This window comes from Ascaphus truei, chromosome 1 (genome assembly GCF_040206685.1).
Source record: "Ascaphus truei isolate aAscTru1 chromosome 1, aAscTru1.hap1, whole genome shotgun sequence".
Taxonomy (NCBI): Eukaryota; Metazoa; Chordata; class Amphibia; order Anura; family Ascaphidae; genus Ascaphus; species Ascaphus truei.
Window position 1 is genome coordinate 441852095 of NC_134483.1, and position 14227 is coordinate 441866321.

The 14227-nt window shown below is 40.2% G+C and overlaps 1 protein-coding gene across 1 annotated transcript in view; it reads left to right on the plus strand.

Moving 5' to 3' along the window:
* The first annotated feature begins 493 nt into the window (after window positions 1–493).
* ANXA5 (annexin A5) overlaps window positions 494–14227 on the plus strand; it is a 47092-nt gene continuing 33358 nt past the window's right edge. Inside the window, exons 1-2 of the mRNA XM_075616076.1 lie at window positions 494–679; window positions 1950–2001. Coding sequence (XP_075472191.1) covers window positions 1984–2001 — 18 coding nt within the window. The 5' untranslated portion in view covers window positions 494–679; window positions 1950–1983. The remainder of the gene's footprint in view (window positions 680–1949; window positions 2002–14227) is intronic.

Below are 14227 nucleotides of genomic sequence, written 5' to 3' on the forward strand. Positions count from 1 at the left end.
CTTTTACGTCTGAAGCACTTCTTCCCATGATCTGTTATTTGTATATTTTGCTATTTATATGATTGTCACGTATATTACTACTGTGAAGCGCTATGTACACTAATGGCGCTATATAAATAAAGACATACATATGGAGAAATAGGAGGAGTTATATGGAGCAATAGGAGGAGTTATACGGAGCAATAGGAGTTATATGGAGCGGTTATATGGCAATGTTTTACATGTGGCCCTTATGAACATCATGTTGCTCACCACTGACTTAGATGCACCGGATCTCTTAGACAAATTTAATAACTACAGTTTTGCCTTTTTAATGCACATAACTCAGCCCTCACCAGGCTTCTTCCTTGGGGTTACACTGCAGCGTACAGTTAAGAGAAGAGCAGGCTACTTTTGTGCTGCATTTGCGTCCATCCCCGGCACTGAAAGGGTTAAGCTGGGCAGGCAATTCTGCACATGATTAAAAGAGGAGGAAACATCCGTCTGCCCTGAGTAGTGAGGTGGATAGAAAGCTGCAGGCAGCACAGATCCCGGGTGTGTCAGGCCACAGAGGGAGGGACTCTGACTTTCCATTCACTGGGGTGGATCTACACTTCTCCATTACTTTCTGCAGCCCGAGGTGATCAGCAGCAGCATCTCTGTGCTTGTCAAGGACTTTACCGTCTAATTTACAGGCAATGTAAGTATTTGCAACAACTAGGTGTGCTCCACATGCACAGACCGGGGCATTTCCTGATTACATTTGTTAAGGGGGTGGCTTTCATTTGAACTCTTGTATTTTTTAATGTTTGATCAGTATTTGTGACTTCGTTATTTACTTTTGGCATCATGAAGTCTGTAAGATGATAGATTTGGCCTTGTAGTAAGGCAGTGAGTGGTATTCAACTTTTTTTTTTTTTTTTTTAAGATCAGCAGTACCCTTTAAAAATATTTATCCCATGTATGTAAAAGTACAATTGCTGTTGAAGGCCTTATTTTTTTTTTTTCAATGATGGCTGTATTATGTATAACATATTACACCATAACCTCATTCTGACGAGTCCCTGAGTTATCTCAGTGTGCTATGGCATTGAAGCTCACCTGCATGATCATGTTACACTTGAACATTAAACCAATCAGGTATTCAAGAGCTGTGCAATATTACCGTGTGGAGCAGCTGGTACCTGACAGTAAGACACTACTCCTGAATAAGGAGCTACTTGCTGATGCACGTATACTGTAGGTACAAACCTGGGAAGCTCCTCTGCTTCTCGCTGACTCCTGGCATGAACTTTTTTTGTTCAGTAGATTGTAAGCTCTTTGGGGCAGGAATTTCCTTTCCTATTGTCTGATTTTGCTGCACTTATTGTATTATAATTCCCTGTATTGTATTCTTTGTGAAGCGCTGAGTACACTTTTGGTGCTATATAAAGACATACAATACAATAGCAGCAACGTTGCCAACCAAACTCGTGTCCTGCAAGCTTCTGTGCTGGAAGAGATAAGGGAGTGAACCCTTATTCTTCTGTTCTAGACCACGACTCTTCAACCGGTTCTCTGCAGGGGCCAGATCGGAGGGGCCGCCCACTTATTCTAATGATTTTTAGTACTTTTAAATTCTAGTACGGTATGTCAACATTCTGCAAGCATATATAGTATCTGTACCAGATAATTATCTATATCCTTTTACTTACAAGTAAGGGGGGATGGTGTGTGTTTTTTTTTTTTTTTTTTTTTTTTTTTTTAATTTATTTTTGTGTGAAAAAATTGCTCTTTGCTCTTAACTTCATACTAGTTGCTTGGGCAGCGGAGTCCAGGGCCACATTAAAGCCCTTTGCGGGCTGCCAGTTGAATCCTGCTCTAAACAATAGGTCCCACTGACTGAATGTTTTCCGGCCAGTTCCGACACATCCTACTTAAAACAATTGTATGTGCGTTTTGTAACCTGAGCTATGTATTTTCTTTTGCAGCCCCAAAAAACTTCTTATTTTCACCAGCGCTAAAATGGCAAACAAAGGAAAGGTGAGTTAAAAGAAAATTGACATCTGTCTTAACTACATCAGTGCTGCAGAGACATAAACATACATTGTAATGTTAAATGATCTCTGGTTTTATTCTGTTCTAAGAATTGGGGTTTTATAGGGGATTATGCCCTTTAATCCGATGCATTAAGAACGAATACTGTACATTTTGATTTGTATTATCTGTTCGTCTGGTGTGCTGCGATATTTGTAGCATCTGTTCATTAACCGTTTTCAGTCGGCTTTCTTTAATTGACAGATCTGCCGGTATTAAGTTAAAACACAACTTGTCTTAATTGACTATTGCAGGGTGCTTTGCATTTCTTTTTTTCTATTTTGATCTTCTAATTACTGTTACTAATTTGTTGCGTGTATGCCTCTTATATTTGTGTGTATTATGAAAATTACACTGCATCCTTTTTAAAAGGGAGTTATCCTAGAGCAAAAGGTACTATTGACGTGTACACTTCATTTTCTTTCCTCTTTTGAGCAAGAGGATTTTTTTTTCTTCTTCCTGTAATGAACCCACCCAAAACCAAAGCGAGGCTGAGCTAAGTAGCACACTGCTAGTGCGTACAGTAGTTATACGAGACGGGAAACAGCCTACAGTTTTTAAGGCTTCCTTTCCTTTTTACCAATAATCCTCATTGCCATATTCTGTTTCAGGCCCGTCCTAGCACTAGAAGTATTAAAGGGGCAAGTGTCTTTTTGTGGAAATATAATTTTTCCCGGTGTACTTTCTCTTTGAAACAGAAGAAAAAAAAAAAAAAAGGGCTGTTTAATGAGAAGTCACTGTAGTACAATGATTCGCTAATAAATATTGCAGAACAGTTTTTTTTTTTTTTAAATTGGCACGGTATTGAAAACACATGGAGGTTAAACAGTAAGGCAATAAGTACTTATATGTACAGTATTAAGTATCAACAAACATTGTCATTTGTTTTGTTCTACAATTACATTGTTCAGTTCCTGTACATACCCTATTTTTTTTTGTTTTATTTTTTTTAAAATGCTAACTAACTAAAAAAAAAAAAAAGCAGGAAAATTATTCCTAGGCATAGTAACTAAGCCAACGTAGATGCTGTATCTGTGTAAATGAAAGCTATTGTATACCCCTTGGCTAACACTTTTTGTACTGGATACATTTTTATAACTGATTAAGCAGCTCATGGGAGAAAGAACTTCATGGACTCGCAAAATGATACTCTGTTCTTTTTCAAACTCGGATACTTTATTGGATAGCCGGGGCTTAAAGTAGTGATTCTGTGTGTGACTACACAACATTCTACGTGTATTTAATATTGTTTAATGCTACTATTACTATATTTTGCAAAGATTTATATCATTATGCTGTACAGCAGAAAGGCCTAGTGGGCTTTATAAAAATGAATCCATTTTACTTCATGACCAGAAAAAAAGAATAAGATTTGTCAATAAAAAGTAGTGGCACTCTTTACCTCCCCTCTTCATGCCATCCCTCTTCAATCACTGGTGGATAGACTTAAAATCCAAGGTATGTGATTTTTGTTTTTTTGTTTTTAACGGATTCTGATTAACCAGCAGAATTGTAAAGAAAAGTTTGTGAAAACGAGCTCCACGTGACTGCTTTTTAGTGCACTAATTTATCATTTAAGTTTCATTATAGATTGCATTAATTGTTACTTGGATTATTGCCAGAAACTCTGTGCAAAGGGAGTTTTCTGGATAGGTCTACACATCTGTGACTTTCTGCGAATTTGTAACTCCTTTTGCAGACCTGTGAGTTTTGACAGGTTTGATCTGTGACAGGCGGGGAGCTCTTGGAGATGGGTGCAATAACACAGGAAGGCGTCGGCAACCTGGACTGAGCGGCTCTTCAGGTTACTTCTCTGGCTGACCTGGACCTTCCTGGCTGGCGTTGGCATAACCCACTCTTAAAGGAGAGGTCGCACCAAGCAGCCAAACCCCACTCACCCCAACTTTCACATTCTTCTGGCCCAGACCTGCCACCGTGTCACGAGCCCCCGGCGGTCCAGCCTCCCTGTGGGATACTTCCTGGAGGAATGGAAATTCCCTTGAGGTTTTTCCACCATTCTGAATGGTGGGGGCTCTGGAGTTACACCTAATACCAGAATCTCACTGTGGTGAGGATGGGTCTGCTCTGCCCCTCTTCCCTACATTAGTCCTGCTCTGTCTGGTTCTTTATTTGAAATGCATGCTGGTCCTTGTAGTCCTGATCGATCTTGCTGCTGTATTTTTAGAAAGGTTTCAAAATATTGTTCCTTGATGTTTAATTTGACTTTTTTGTATTAATATGGTGGCGTGCAAACAGGGGGCAGAGCAGTTAGAGAGGCCCCCTCTTTCCCCCCCTCCCCCTCTCCTGCCCCAAAGCATTTAAATTAAATGCTGGACTGCGCGAGGCCTCTAACTTCCCTTGTCTGTCTTCGGATGACATGGCAACGCATCACGACCACGCGGCCTCATTTGACGCCGGAGACAAGGTAAGGGGGGATGGGGCAGTGGGGCGCAGACTGACAAGTTTGCGCATCCCTGATTTTAATCTAACACCTCACGCAGCCCTAAGACGTTGCTACAATGCATCAAGTCTTGTTGGTGCTACACTCACTGATTTAAAAAAACAAACAAAAAAATATATATTTCCAAGTTGACATCCATGCTTTTTACCTTAATAGAATTCGTACCTGAGAACTAGATGTGCAGAACTTTCACACAGGTTTGCAACAATTGAATTAGAATCACTCGCAAAAAATGTTGCAACGTAGTCAACGTTCGCAGGTGTTTGCCCAACCATTGGCAATTCATTATGCATTACTTTTCCCAGATAATGTGCTGGTATTTGGTTTACTACAGAGTGCCGCTGGGTCACATGACACTTTAAATGCAGCTGTAACCCCTCTTTATTTTACCTCAGTTTATATGACCTATCACTGAGGTGGGAGCCTGAGCCTATGGGTTACTGTTTAATTCTTAGTGTGTGAGACTGTAGTGACTGGACACAACACAGTGGTAATGAATTATAACAAGCTTGATATACTCCTAATAGCTATAATTTGTTGTGCTGCATATCTCATATGAATCAGTATGGTGATTCTTAATCTCCGAATCTCTCCATACACATACTTTAACAAACTTTACCAAGTGTAAACGCTGCGCAAACAAATAACTTTTATCTCTGTCCTGCCTCCCAATCATGGGGTACTGGCCTGTAGATCCTGGTGTGCTAGCACAATTGTTGGAGCTCATAAACTGTGTTGCAGGCCTGGTGCTTCACAAAGATCAAACTGTGGCAATATAACTGCTGTTTACATCCTTTGTGGGTTGGCTAGCCCACTCCAACCTGATGTAATTCCAGCAGAGGCTCCCTAATCTCTCTCTGTAGTAGCCTCTGCCTGCTTCCCTCTTCACTGTCCGGCCTTGGTCTCTGCTGGCCCCTGCTGCATGCAGTGGGCTTTCTTTCTTAAGGGGCCTAGTTCAGGGGCTTACTTTCTCCCTGGACACGTCCGTCCTCCTTGCTGGCTCCCTCCGGACTCGAGCGCAGGCTTTCCGCGCGTGGAGAATATACTGTGCCTCTTCTTTTCCAAGCCCTATTGGCTGGCATTGCCCCATGATGGTTCTCCCCCCCCCCCCCACAGGATCCTGTGACTTGTAGTCCCACGCTGCGTCTGCGGAGCCGTCCTAAGATGGCTGCCACCTCCCACTGCGCATGCTTGCTTCGCTGCATGCGCAAGTACTCAATGGCTACCCCCACACTACTGATCGCACGGAGCTCTGGAGCCCGGCCAGACACTGGAGCTGTTCCCCTCTCACTAACGGTAAGGCGGGGGACTCGACTACACTGGTTATAATTATAATTTTTTGTATTCTTGTTAAACTGTCTGTACAATGTTATTGCCCTACCAGGGGCTCTATTTGTTGGTACAGCGTGAGGAGCCAATAGGTTGTTGTGGAAGTGTTATAGGTCTGAATGTATAATCATACAAAATACAGCATGCATTGAACAGTCATTTTCAAAGGATATCCATAAACCTGGCATTCTGATCAAATACACTGCTGCTGTCTAAACACTGTATATTTAGAGGGTTGTCAGTTAATTTACTGCTCAGCTATTCTGTTAAAGGAAATGTTGAACAAAGACTTATGTAGATTATCATCTTGTAAAAGAAGGCATTGTGCAAACAGTTGTTACAATGGCTAAATACATTCACCTGAAAAGCTCATAATGAATTAGGCTGCGCTTATAGGGCTGGCGACGCGACATTGCATCAAAACAAATGCATTGCCGCCGGCGCTTATAGTGGACGCGATGGAGCGACAGCGCTACCAAAAATTCTGGTAGTCGGTGTAATTTGATTTTTGGAGAGATGGTCTCCACACGTGACTGGCTTATAGCCAATCGGGGAGCTTCTCCGCCTGTCTGCCTTCCCCCTTGCTGACGTCACTGGCCTTACAGCCAGCAACGTCTCTAGAATCTGAAATACAACTTTTGTAATGGCGACGGGTGATGTCATTGGTCGCGTTGCCGCCTGTATAAGCGCTGCCTTAATCGGCTTTTTTGTTACATTGCCCCCGCTCACAATGTAATTGTTTTTGTTTAATTGATTTTAAACTCCTGTGTCCCTAATTGTGCTTAATAGGATTTTCTTTCTGCCTTTTTTATATATGCGGCCATCTGAGTGCATTGTGGAATTCATGAAATTAGCTACTTATTCTTGGGACGGGCGTTAGGAGTTAGCAAATGTTTCCTGTGGTTGGGGTGAATAATATTCCTCGGCATCCATTCTCTAATAGCTTTACAGTTCAAGGGAATTGCAGAATACTGCAATTACTCCTTTTTTTTACAACAGCTAATGGGCCCACCTTGTGATTACTTTCCCACTCGCACAGTGTTTCTAGGCCTAGTTTAATTGAATTTTTTTGGAGCACGGTTTTTGCATTAAACAAGACACATCACAATTTTATAGGGCTGAATCACACCAAAAATGGTCTGCTTGTAATTCAGGAAGTGTTAGGGAAAAAAATGGCAGTACAAAAAAATGGTTGGTTAGGATTGCTGTTTGGAAATAAAAGACTATGCAAGTTTTGGATTAACATGAACAAGCATGGGTCACCTAGTGAGGATGTTTGATTTTTATATTTAGCTTGTTTTTTGACACTGAGCAGGGCCTCAGTGCAGCTATATCAGTGTCTTGTAAATATGCTGAAGATTGCCTCAAAGGATTTTCAGAGGGCTGTAGTTGGACAAATCACAACTTGGATGTAATTCAGCTGTTAATGTTATGGTGACCAAGTGGGGGGGAAACTATTTTATTTATGAGCATGAAGAGACTGAGCTGAATTTCGATCTTTCTATGTGGATGTAGCCAGGTCCCCCTCTTACCTTCGGGCTGCAGGGACGACTCTGGTGGGGGTTGCGGCGTGCAGGGAGGCTATGGCGGGTGGTGGTGCGGCAGGGCTCCGGTGCTCGGAGGCGGTCACCACTTATGTTTGTTTGATTGGACACTAATGGGTTAAGGGCCCAGGCACTCCAGTACTTTGGGGGTTTCACCAGGGAGGTGTTACTGTGTGGGTGTGGCCTTGCAGGGCCTTGTTCCTGTGCTGATGTCCATAAATACTGTTATATACCCGTGTGTTTACTATTGGTTCCTGTGAGGGGCCCCTCCCACTATGCTGGGATCCCTCACAGGTGGAGGCGCTGCCCCAAGGCGACCAAGTGACACCACAGGCTCGCGGAGGCTCAGGCCAAAAAGGTAACAGTAGTATTGATCGCTTAGTTACAGGAAAAGGGGGCTACATGTGAGTATTAATGAACACATCCTGTATGTATACTACAATGAAGATCTGCTTTGACCCGAACCTGCTTGCCTTCATTCATGGACTCTGCAGTATGATCAACTGCTACCGGAGGATACAATCGGCTGAACACTGCCATCCAAGTCAATGGCTATTTTTGTCCATTCCTAATGCTGTTCGCTGACTAGTCGCCTGGAATTTGTCCCTCCCATGCATGTGCAAGTGCTGAGGCTTTCTTCTGATTGAGAATGTGGTTATTGGGTTTCCACAACCAACAGATAATTGGTATATATGCTCTAGCACTCAGTTCTACTTGTAGTACAAATGTAATTGCTGGCTTTAGGAAAGGTAATTCGAGAATAACGGTTTACTGTGCTAATTATTCTGCAATAATATCTTAATGAGCAATGAACAAACCACATTGCCGTGGAGGCTTCCTTTAACGGCTGAAAAAATTATGCATAATGTTTTACAATTTTTGCTAAAAAGCTGCTCATATTACATGATTACTAGCAATTTAGGATTTCAGATCGGTATTATCCTACAGTATGCATGTGTTTAAGATTTCACTCAGTTTGAGGTGTGACCCACTCGTAAGCTTCAGCTACATTCACTAAACTGACACACGTAATGTTTCTTTTTAAAGTGACATATTCGGGTCCCACCCATGAGAATTCTCCTTGCTGGAGTATTGTGTAATGAGTTTTTTCACTACATACACTCGTGTGGGATATATATTATTTTGTATTTTATTTCTACATTCAAACCTTGCTACTAGAGTTGGGCTGCAAGAACTGCACTATTTTAGTTCTGTGACTTGGTAGGCTCTGTTAAGCCCCCCCAAAAGTCAGCTTTGCCCAGAATTTGCAAATGATGGTGACTTTTTGTATCTAATTGCATTACTACAATAAGCTAATTCTGTGTCCGTGAGCAACCTGCGCAGGGGTTGTATGAAGCAATAGGATTTGTCTAATATAGGAGTCAGATTGACACAGATGTAGCAAGACGTAATGTCCTTGGTGCCACATCTGCTTGTAGCAAAACCAAAAGATTATCGCTGGGGGGTTCCCATTGTGGCATTGTTTCCATTTCTCCCCCATCCCCCAATGCAGTACTCTCCGCAGCGCCGCAGACTTTTGCTTGTTAGTCCTTGCTGTCCCCAGTGCAAAGTCTTGTACAGCTGTACATAGCCCCTAAATATTGAGTTGTGTGTCATGTAACAGACACGTTTTGTATTTTTAGTAGAAAGTAGAAGTGAAATATGTATGGACAAATAATGAATGATCAAAGAGTAATTAAAAATGACGCAACAAAAATCCCTACCCAATGTTTTCTATTCTCAAAATGTTAAAGTAAGGTCTTTATTAAGTATTGTATTATGAAATGCATGAACTGATTAAAATATGCATTTCCTTGGTAATTTTTTTTTTTTATTTTTTTTTTTAATTTTTTTTAAATACCTTGAACAAAAAGCTTAAGACGGCGTTCTGAACAAAGTTGAGTGATCAGGCCGCATTTATGTTGAATCTGAAGTTTGTATGCTTCCCTTCATTTAACTTGTTTGTTAAATAACGAATGTGTTTGTAGCCCAAGGGAAGTTTTATTTTTAATTGGCGCTACAGTAGTAATTGGACTATTGAATGCTGAGCTTTTATAGGTAGAAACCTTAAAGTGGAACCCATTTATAGTGGCAATCCTCTCCACTGCCCCTCCTTTTGGGGGGGGGGAGAGGTTTAGAGGAATGGAGATTTCACCAGCAACAAATGAAATGGTTCTTTACAGTAATGGCAGTTAAAATGTGGAATTCATTACCCATAGCGACTGATGGCAGATACAATAGATATCTTCAAAAAAAAGTTGGAAATCCTTTTTGGAAAGGGATATACCAAATAAGTAAACAAATGAAGGATGCTGATCCAGGGAGACATTTGGCTTCGGGAAGGAATTTTATTTTTCCCCTTATGAGATCATAGATGTGTTACTGGGGTTTTTTGTTTGCCTTCCTCTGGATCAATATACTGCAAGTACAAATATAGGCTAAAGCAGGGGGCGCAAATTTTATTTATTTTTCTTTCCCCTGCTGGCGGTCACCTCACCCCCGCGCCCCCCACTTACCTCTGCTCCAGCGTCGTGACGTCACATGAACTCGCAGTGTCATTTGCCATGGTGACGCGTGTGGAGCCAAGATAAGTAAAGGTTTAGAGGCCCTGCAGCTCCCCCAGCACTTAATTTAAGTGCCTTCGGGAAGCGTGCGGGGCCTCTATAAACCCTACGCCCCCTGCAGGCAATCTCTCTCCCCCTGGGGGTCATGCCCCCCAGTTTGCACACCGCTGCGCTAAAGTATCTAAGTTTAGCATAGGGTGAATTTGATTGACGTTTGTCTTTCACCCTCCTCTACTATGTAACCAGTTGATCTGCTACTATAGGACTTCAGTCATACACCTGGACACTTCCTAGTTCCAGAACAGTTATTTTTTTACAAGATGACACTGATCTATTTGGCTGTTTGGGAGCTTATTGCCTCTGTCCCAGTAACTGGTTGACTTAACAGTACTTTCTTCTGATCATTTTCAACTCGTGATAATACTGTTTCATTGATGCTGAATATTTCCTATATGGCTCTAGTCCAACCTTTTCAAACAATATAACACAAAATTGAGCAGTCAGGATTTCTCGTTTAACTATTTGATTATACATTTTAAGGATCAACCCACAGTCTGACCTGTTGTAACTATAAGATTGTAATTCTTTCAACTGTTCATTAGTGAAAACACGACCATTACTTCAGGCTGCTTCACTCCAGCATTTTTAACTTCTGTTCTGTGACACCTGGACCCTCCTATGGAATCGGGTCCCCAGAGAAGGGGGAAAAATATGGTGATAAAGGTAAAAATGGGATTTCAGGAGCAAAGGGCCAGATTAGGAAACTAAAAAATACATATGTAATGTCTATTTGTATAGACACAAAGTAGTGCCAAATTAAAGCGTCGCACATTGTATATACAAAGTCTCTGCTTTCACTTCAGCTGATGCATAAAAACCAAGGGCACGTGGCTTCCTTCAAACAATGTTGGTTGAAGTCTTAATATACTTGATATAAAGAAAATATATATATATATATATATATATATATATATATATATATATATATATATATATATATATATATATATATATATATATATATATATATATATATATATATATATATATATATATATATATATATATATATATATATATATTTAAATTTGTTTCTAAAAATCCTTGTATATTTGTGTTTTTTCTGTTTCATCGGGGTTTGAAGCTATTCGGAAGTAAAGTATAGGAATGACTCTACCTTCTTGGAGATCTTACTAATATGTTGTCATTTTAAAGATGGCATCGAATTCCCTGAAATATTGTCTCTTCAAATGTTCACTCCTGTTTTGGACTGACTTTTGATGGCGAGACATTCATCTAGTTTAAGGGATTTGCTGATGGTGTCTTTTTGGCCCAGATCGACAAAGCTTCATTAAGTCACTTAACATGTTAGTCTTAACATGACACTTAGTTGGGTTATTGTACTTTGAAGATTTATCGTTTAACCTAAGGTCAAACCACATTTCTCCTGTAAGGAGCATAGTGCAAACTATAATGGACATTAGTGATAGGCATGCAAATGAGGTACTATCGTATGTGTGCGTTGGGGCTTTTAGCGCACCTCTCAAAAGGTGCTACCTTTTTTATGGTAGAGATGGATTGCACCGCCATGAAGAAGGATCTTCTGTGCTATGGGGTGCATGTTTAAATAAAAATAAGAAGTTGGAGATTTTAAATCAGTAAGGAGGGGGTGGGACAAGCAAGAGTTGATGAGCTAGACAGAATGGATGGGAATGGGGTCATCACGGTTAATGGAGGGGGGGGGGAGGAGAAGTGAGTTTGACAAGCAGGGAGACGCCCATATTTAATACAGATACTAGTAAACTTTTTAAGAATAAATCCAATTGGAGTAGCAAGGCAGAAATGGCTAACCATAGCGCAGAAATCGATAACAGCAGAACAGAGTAAACCTTAAATGCTTGCTAATGTGAGATGCCTGACAGCTCAAATGGGGGAGCCTGAATTAATAGCTGCAAGGGAGCAGTATGATGTTAAAGGCATTACTGAAACATGGTGGGATGACACTCATGACTGTGCAGTTATAATATAGAGGGTTTTTTTTTTTTTTTAATTGAGATGTATGTTTACATCTTAATTCCCTTCTAATAGTTTTATATCCGGTTTAATGTATAGACCTTTTTGTGGAGGTAAACGTACAAAAGGCGTTTGTAGATATGTTGTAAACCACCAAATATCACCTGAGATTGAGGAAGGAAAATGGAGAAGGCAGCAAAACTGTCATGTTTGCACAATGGGTGATTTTTAATTATCCAGACATAGACTGGGGCAATGGTGTTTAAGTGTGTGTTTTAAGTGTGTGTTTAAAATGGCAGATTTTAATAAATTGAGGAATCTATAAGGAATACTTCAGGATTATGATTTTAGTGTTTTGCAGGAAAAATTGTGGACTGTAAATGGTCACTAAAACATTGTTAGAAAAGCAGTTATTGTATACCCCTGGGTAATATAAGACGTATAAATCAAAGTGGCTAAACGGGTCAGGGAAGGAAATGGAAAGGAAGGTGTTTAGTCATGCCTCTATAATTCTGATTTTCAATTCAGAAGGAACAATCAATGCAACACAAGTTGCAAAAGGGCAATCAAATTGGCAAAAATGAAAAGGATTGCAACAAAGTACAACCCTGAAGTTCTTTACCTTGATAACAAAGATTAGAAAAGAAAATATAGGACCCTTTCAGTGTGAGATGGGCAGGCAAATTATTGGGGATTAGGAAAAAGCAGAGGTATTAAATAAGTTATTTGCCTCTATGTACCAGGGAAAAATAGCCACGTGAAAGCCACAACCTCTATTATAGAACAATTGGTAAACTGAGGGCATAGGTGATTTGATAAGTAAAAGCACCTGACACAAAAAAGTACTGCATTGGTAATAGTCAGCATGGATTTATGAAGGATAGATCATGCCAAACTAACCTTATTAATTTCTTTTGAGGATTAAAGTAGGAATTCAGACCAGGACAATATATATTATTGGTGGCACATGAGGTTAGTGTACAAAATAAAGCAAATTTGACTAGGTAAATATATGCACCTGGATTAAAAACTGGTTAAGGGCTAGTCAAGAGTTGTCATAAATTTAACTTTTTCAGTTTGGGCTAAACTGGTGAGTGGCGTACCTCCAAGGATCGGTACTGAGACCCTTGCTTTTTAACTTGTTCATGAATGACCTTGAGGTTGGCATCGAGGGCAAAGTCTCCACCTTTGCTGATAATGCTAAATTGTGTAAAGTAGTAAAATCGGAGCAGGATGTAATTTCTCTCCAGAAGGAATTGGATTGACTGGAAACTTGGGCAGGTAAATGGCAGATGAGGTTTAATATAGATGAATAAAAAGTAATGCATTTGGGAAACCAGAATAAACAGACAGCTTGCAAATGAAATAGGGCGAAATTGGGTCAATCCTTGATGGAGAAGGATTTAGGAGTGCTTGTAGACAGCAGGCTTGGCAATAGTGCCCAATGTCATGCAGTAGCTGCAAAGGTAAACAAGATCACATATTTCATTAAACTGGATGGAAGGGAAGTAAACATAATTATCTACTTCTAAAGCATTAGTAAAGCCACACCTTGACTATAGTCATTTTGGACACCACTCAATACAAAAATTTAATTATGGAACTAAAGGGCCACCAAATTAATAAAGGGGAAGGAAAATCTGACGTAAGGAGAGGCTAGAACATTTAGATTCGTTTATATTAGATATATACAAATATATATTTGGTGGCAATACAAGGAGCTTTCAAAAACTATTCATACCAAGGGCAGTACAAACTACATTAGGTCATCCCTTTTTAAGGTAGGCGGAAAGGCTATTTTCACAGCAACAAAAAATGTTTTTTATAATAAGGGCAGTTAAAATGTGGAACTAATTACCCATGGAGACTGATGCAGATACAATAAATATATTCAAAAAAAGGTTTAACATCTTTTTAAACCGGTATACAGGGATATAACAAACAAGTTAACATGGGAAGGCAGTTCCAGGGAGACATCTGCATTTATTTGGAGTCGGGAAGGAATTTATTGTTCCCCTTGAGACATCATTTGATTCACTGGTGGTTTTTTTTTTTTCCCCTCCCTCTCGATCAAAATACTGTAATTACAAATCTTGGATAAGTATCTGATCTAAATGTAGTAGCAAAGGTTTAATTTGATGGACATTTGTCAGCCTCATCTATGTAAGAAGTCTGAGGTCAGCATGAGTCCCTAACATTATGCTAGTTGGGTCATACCCAAACTTGGTGGTTGCTCCTATCCAGACCCTGAAATAGGGATT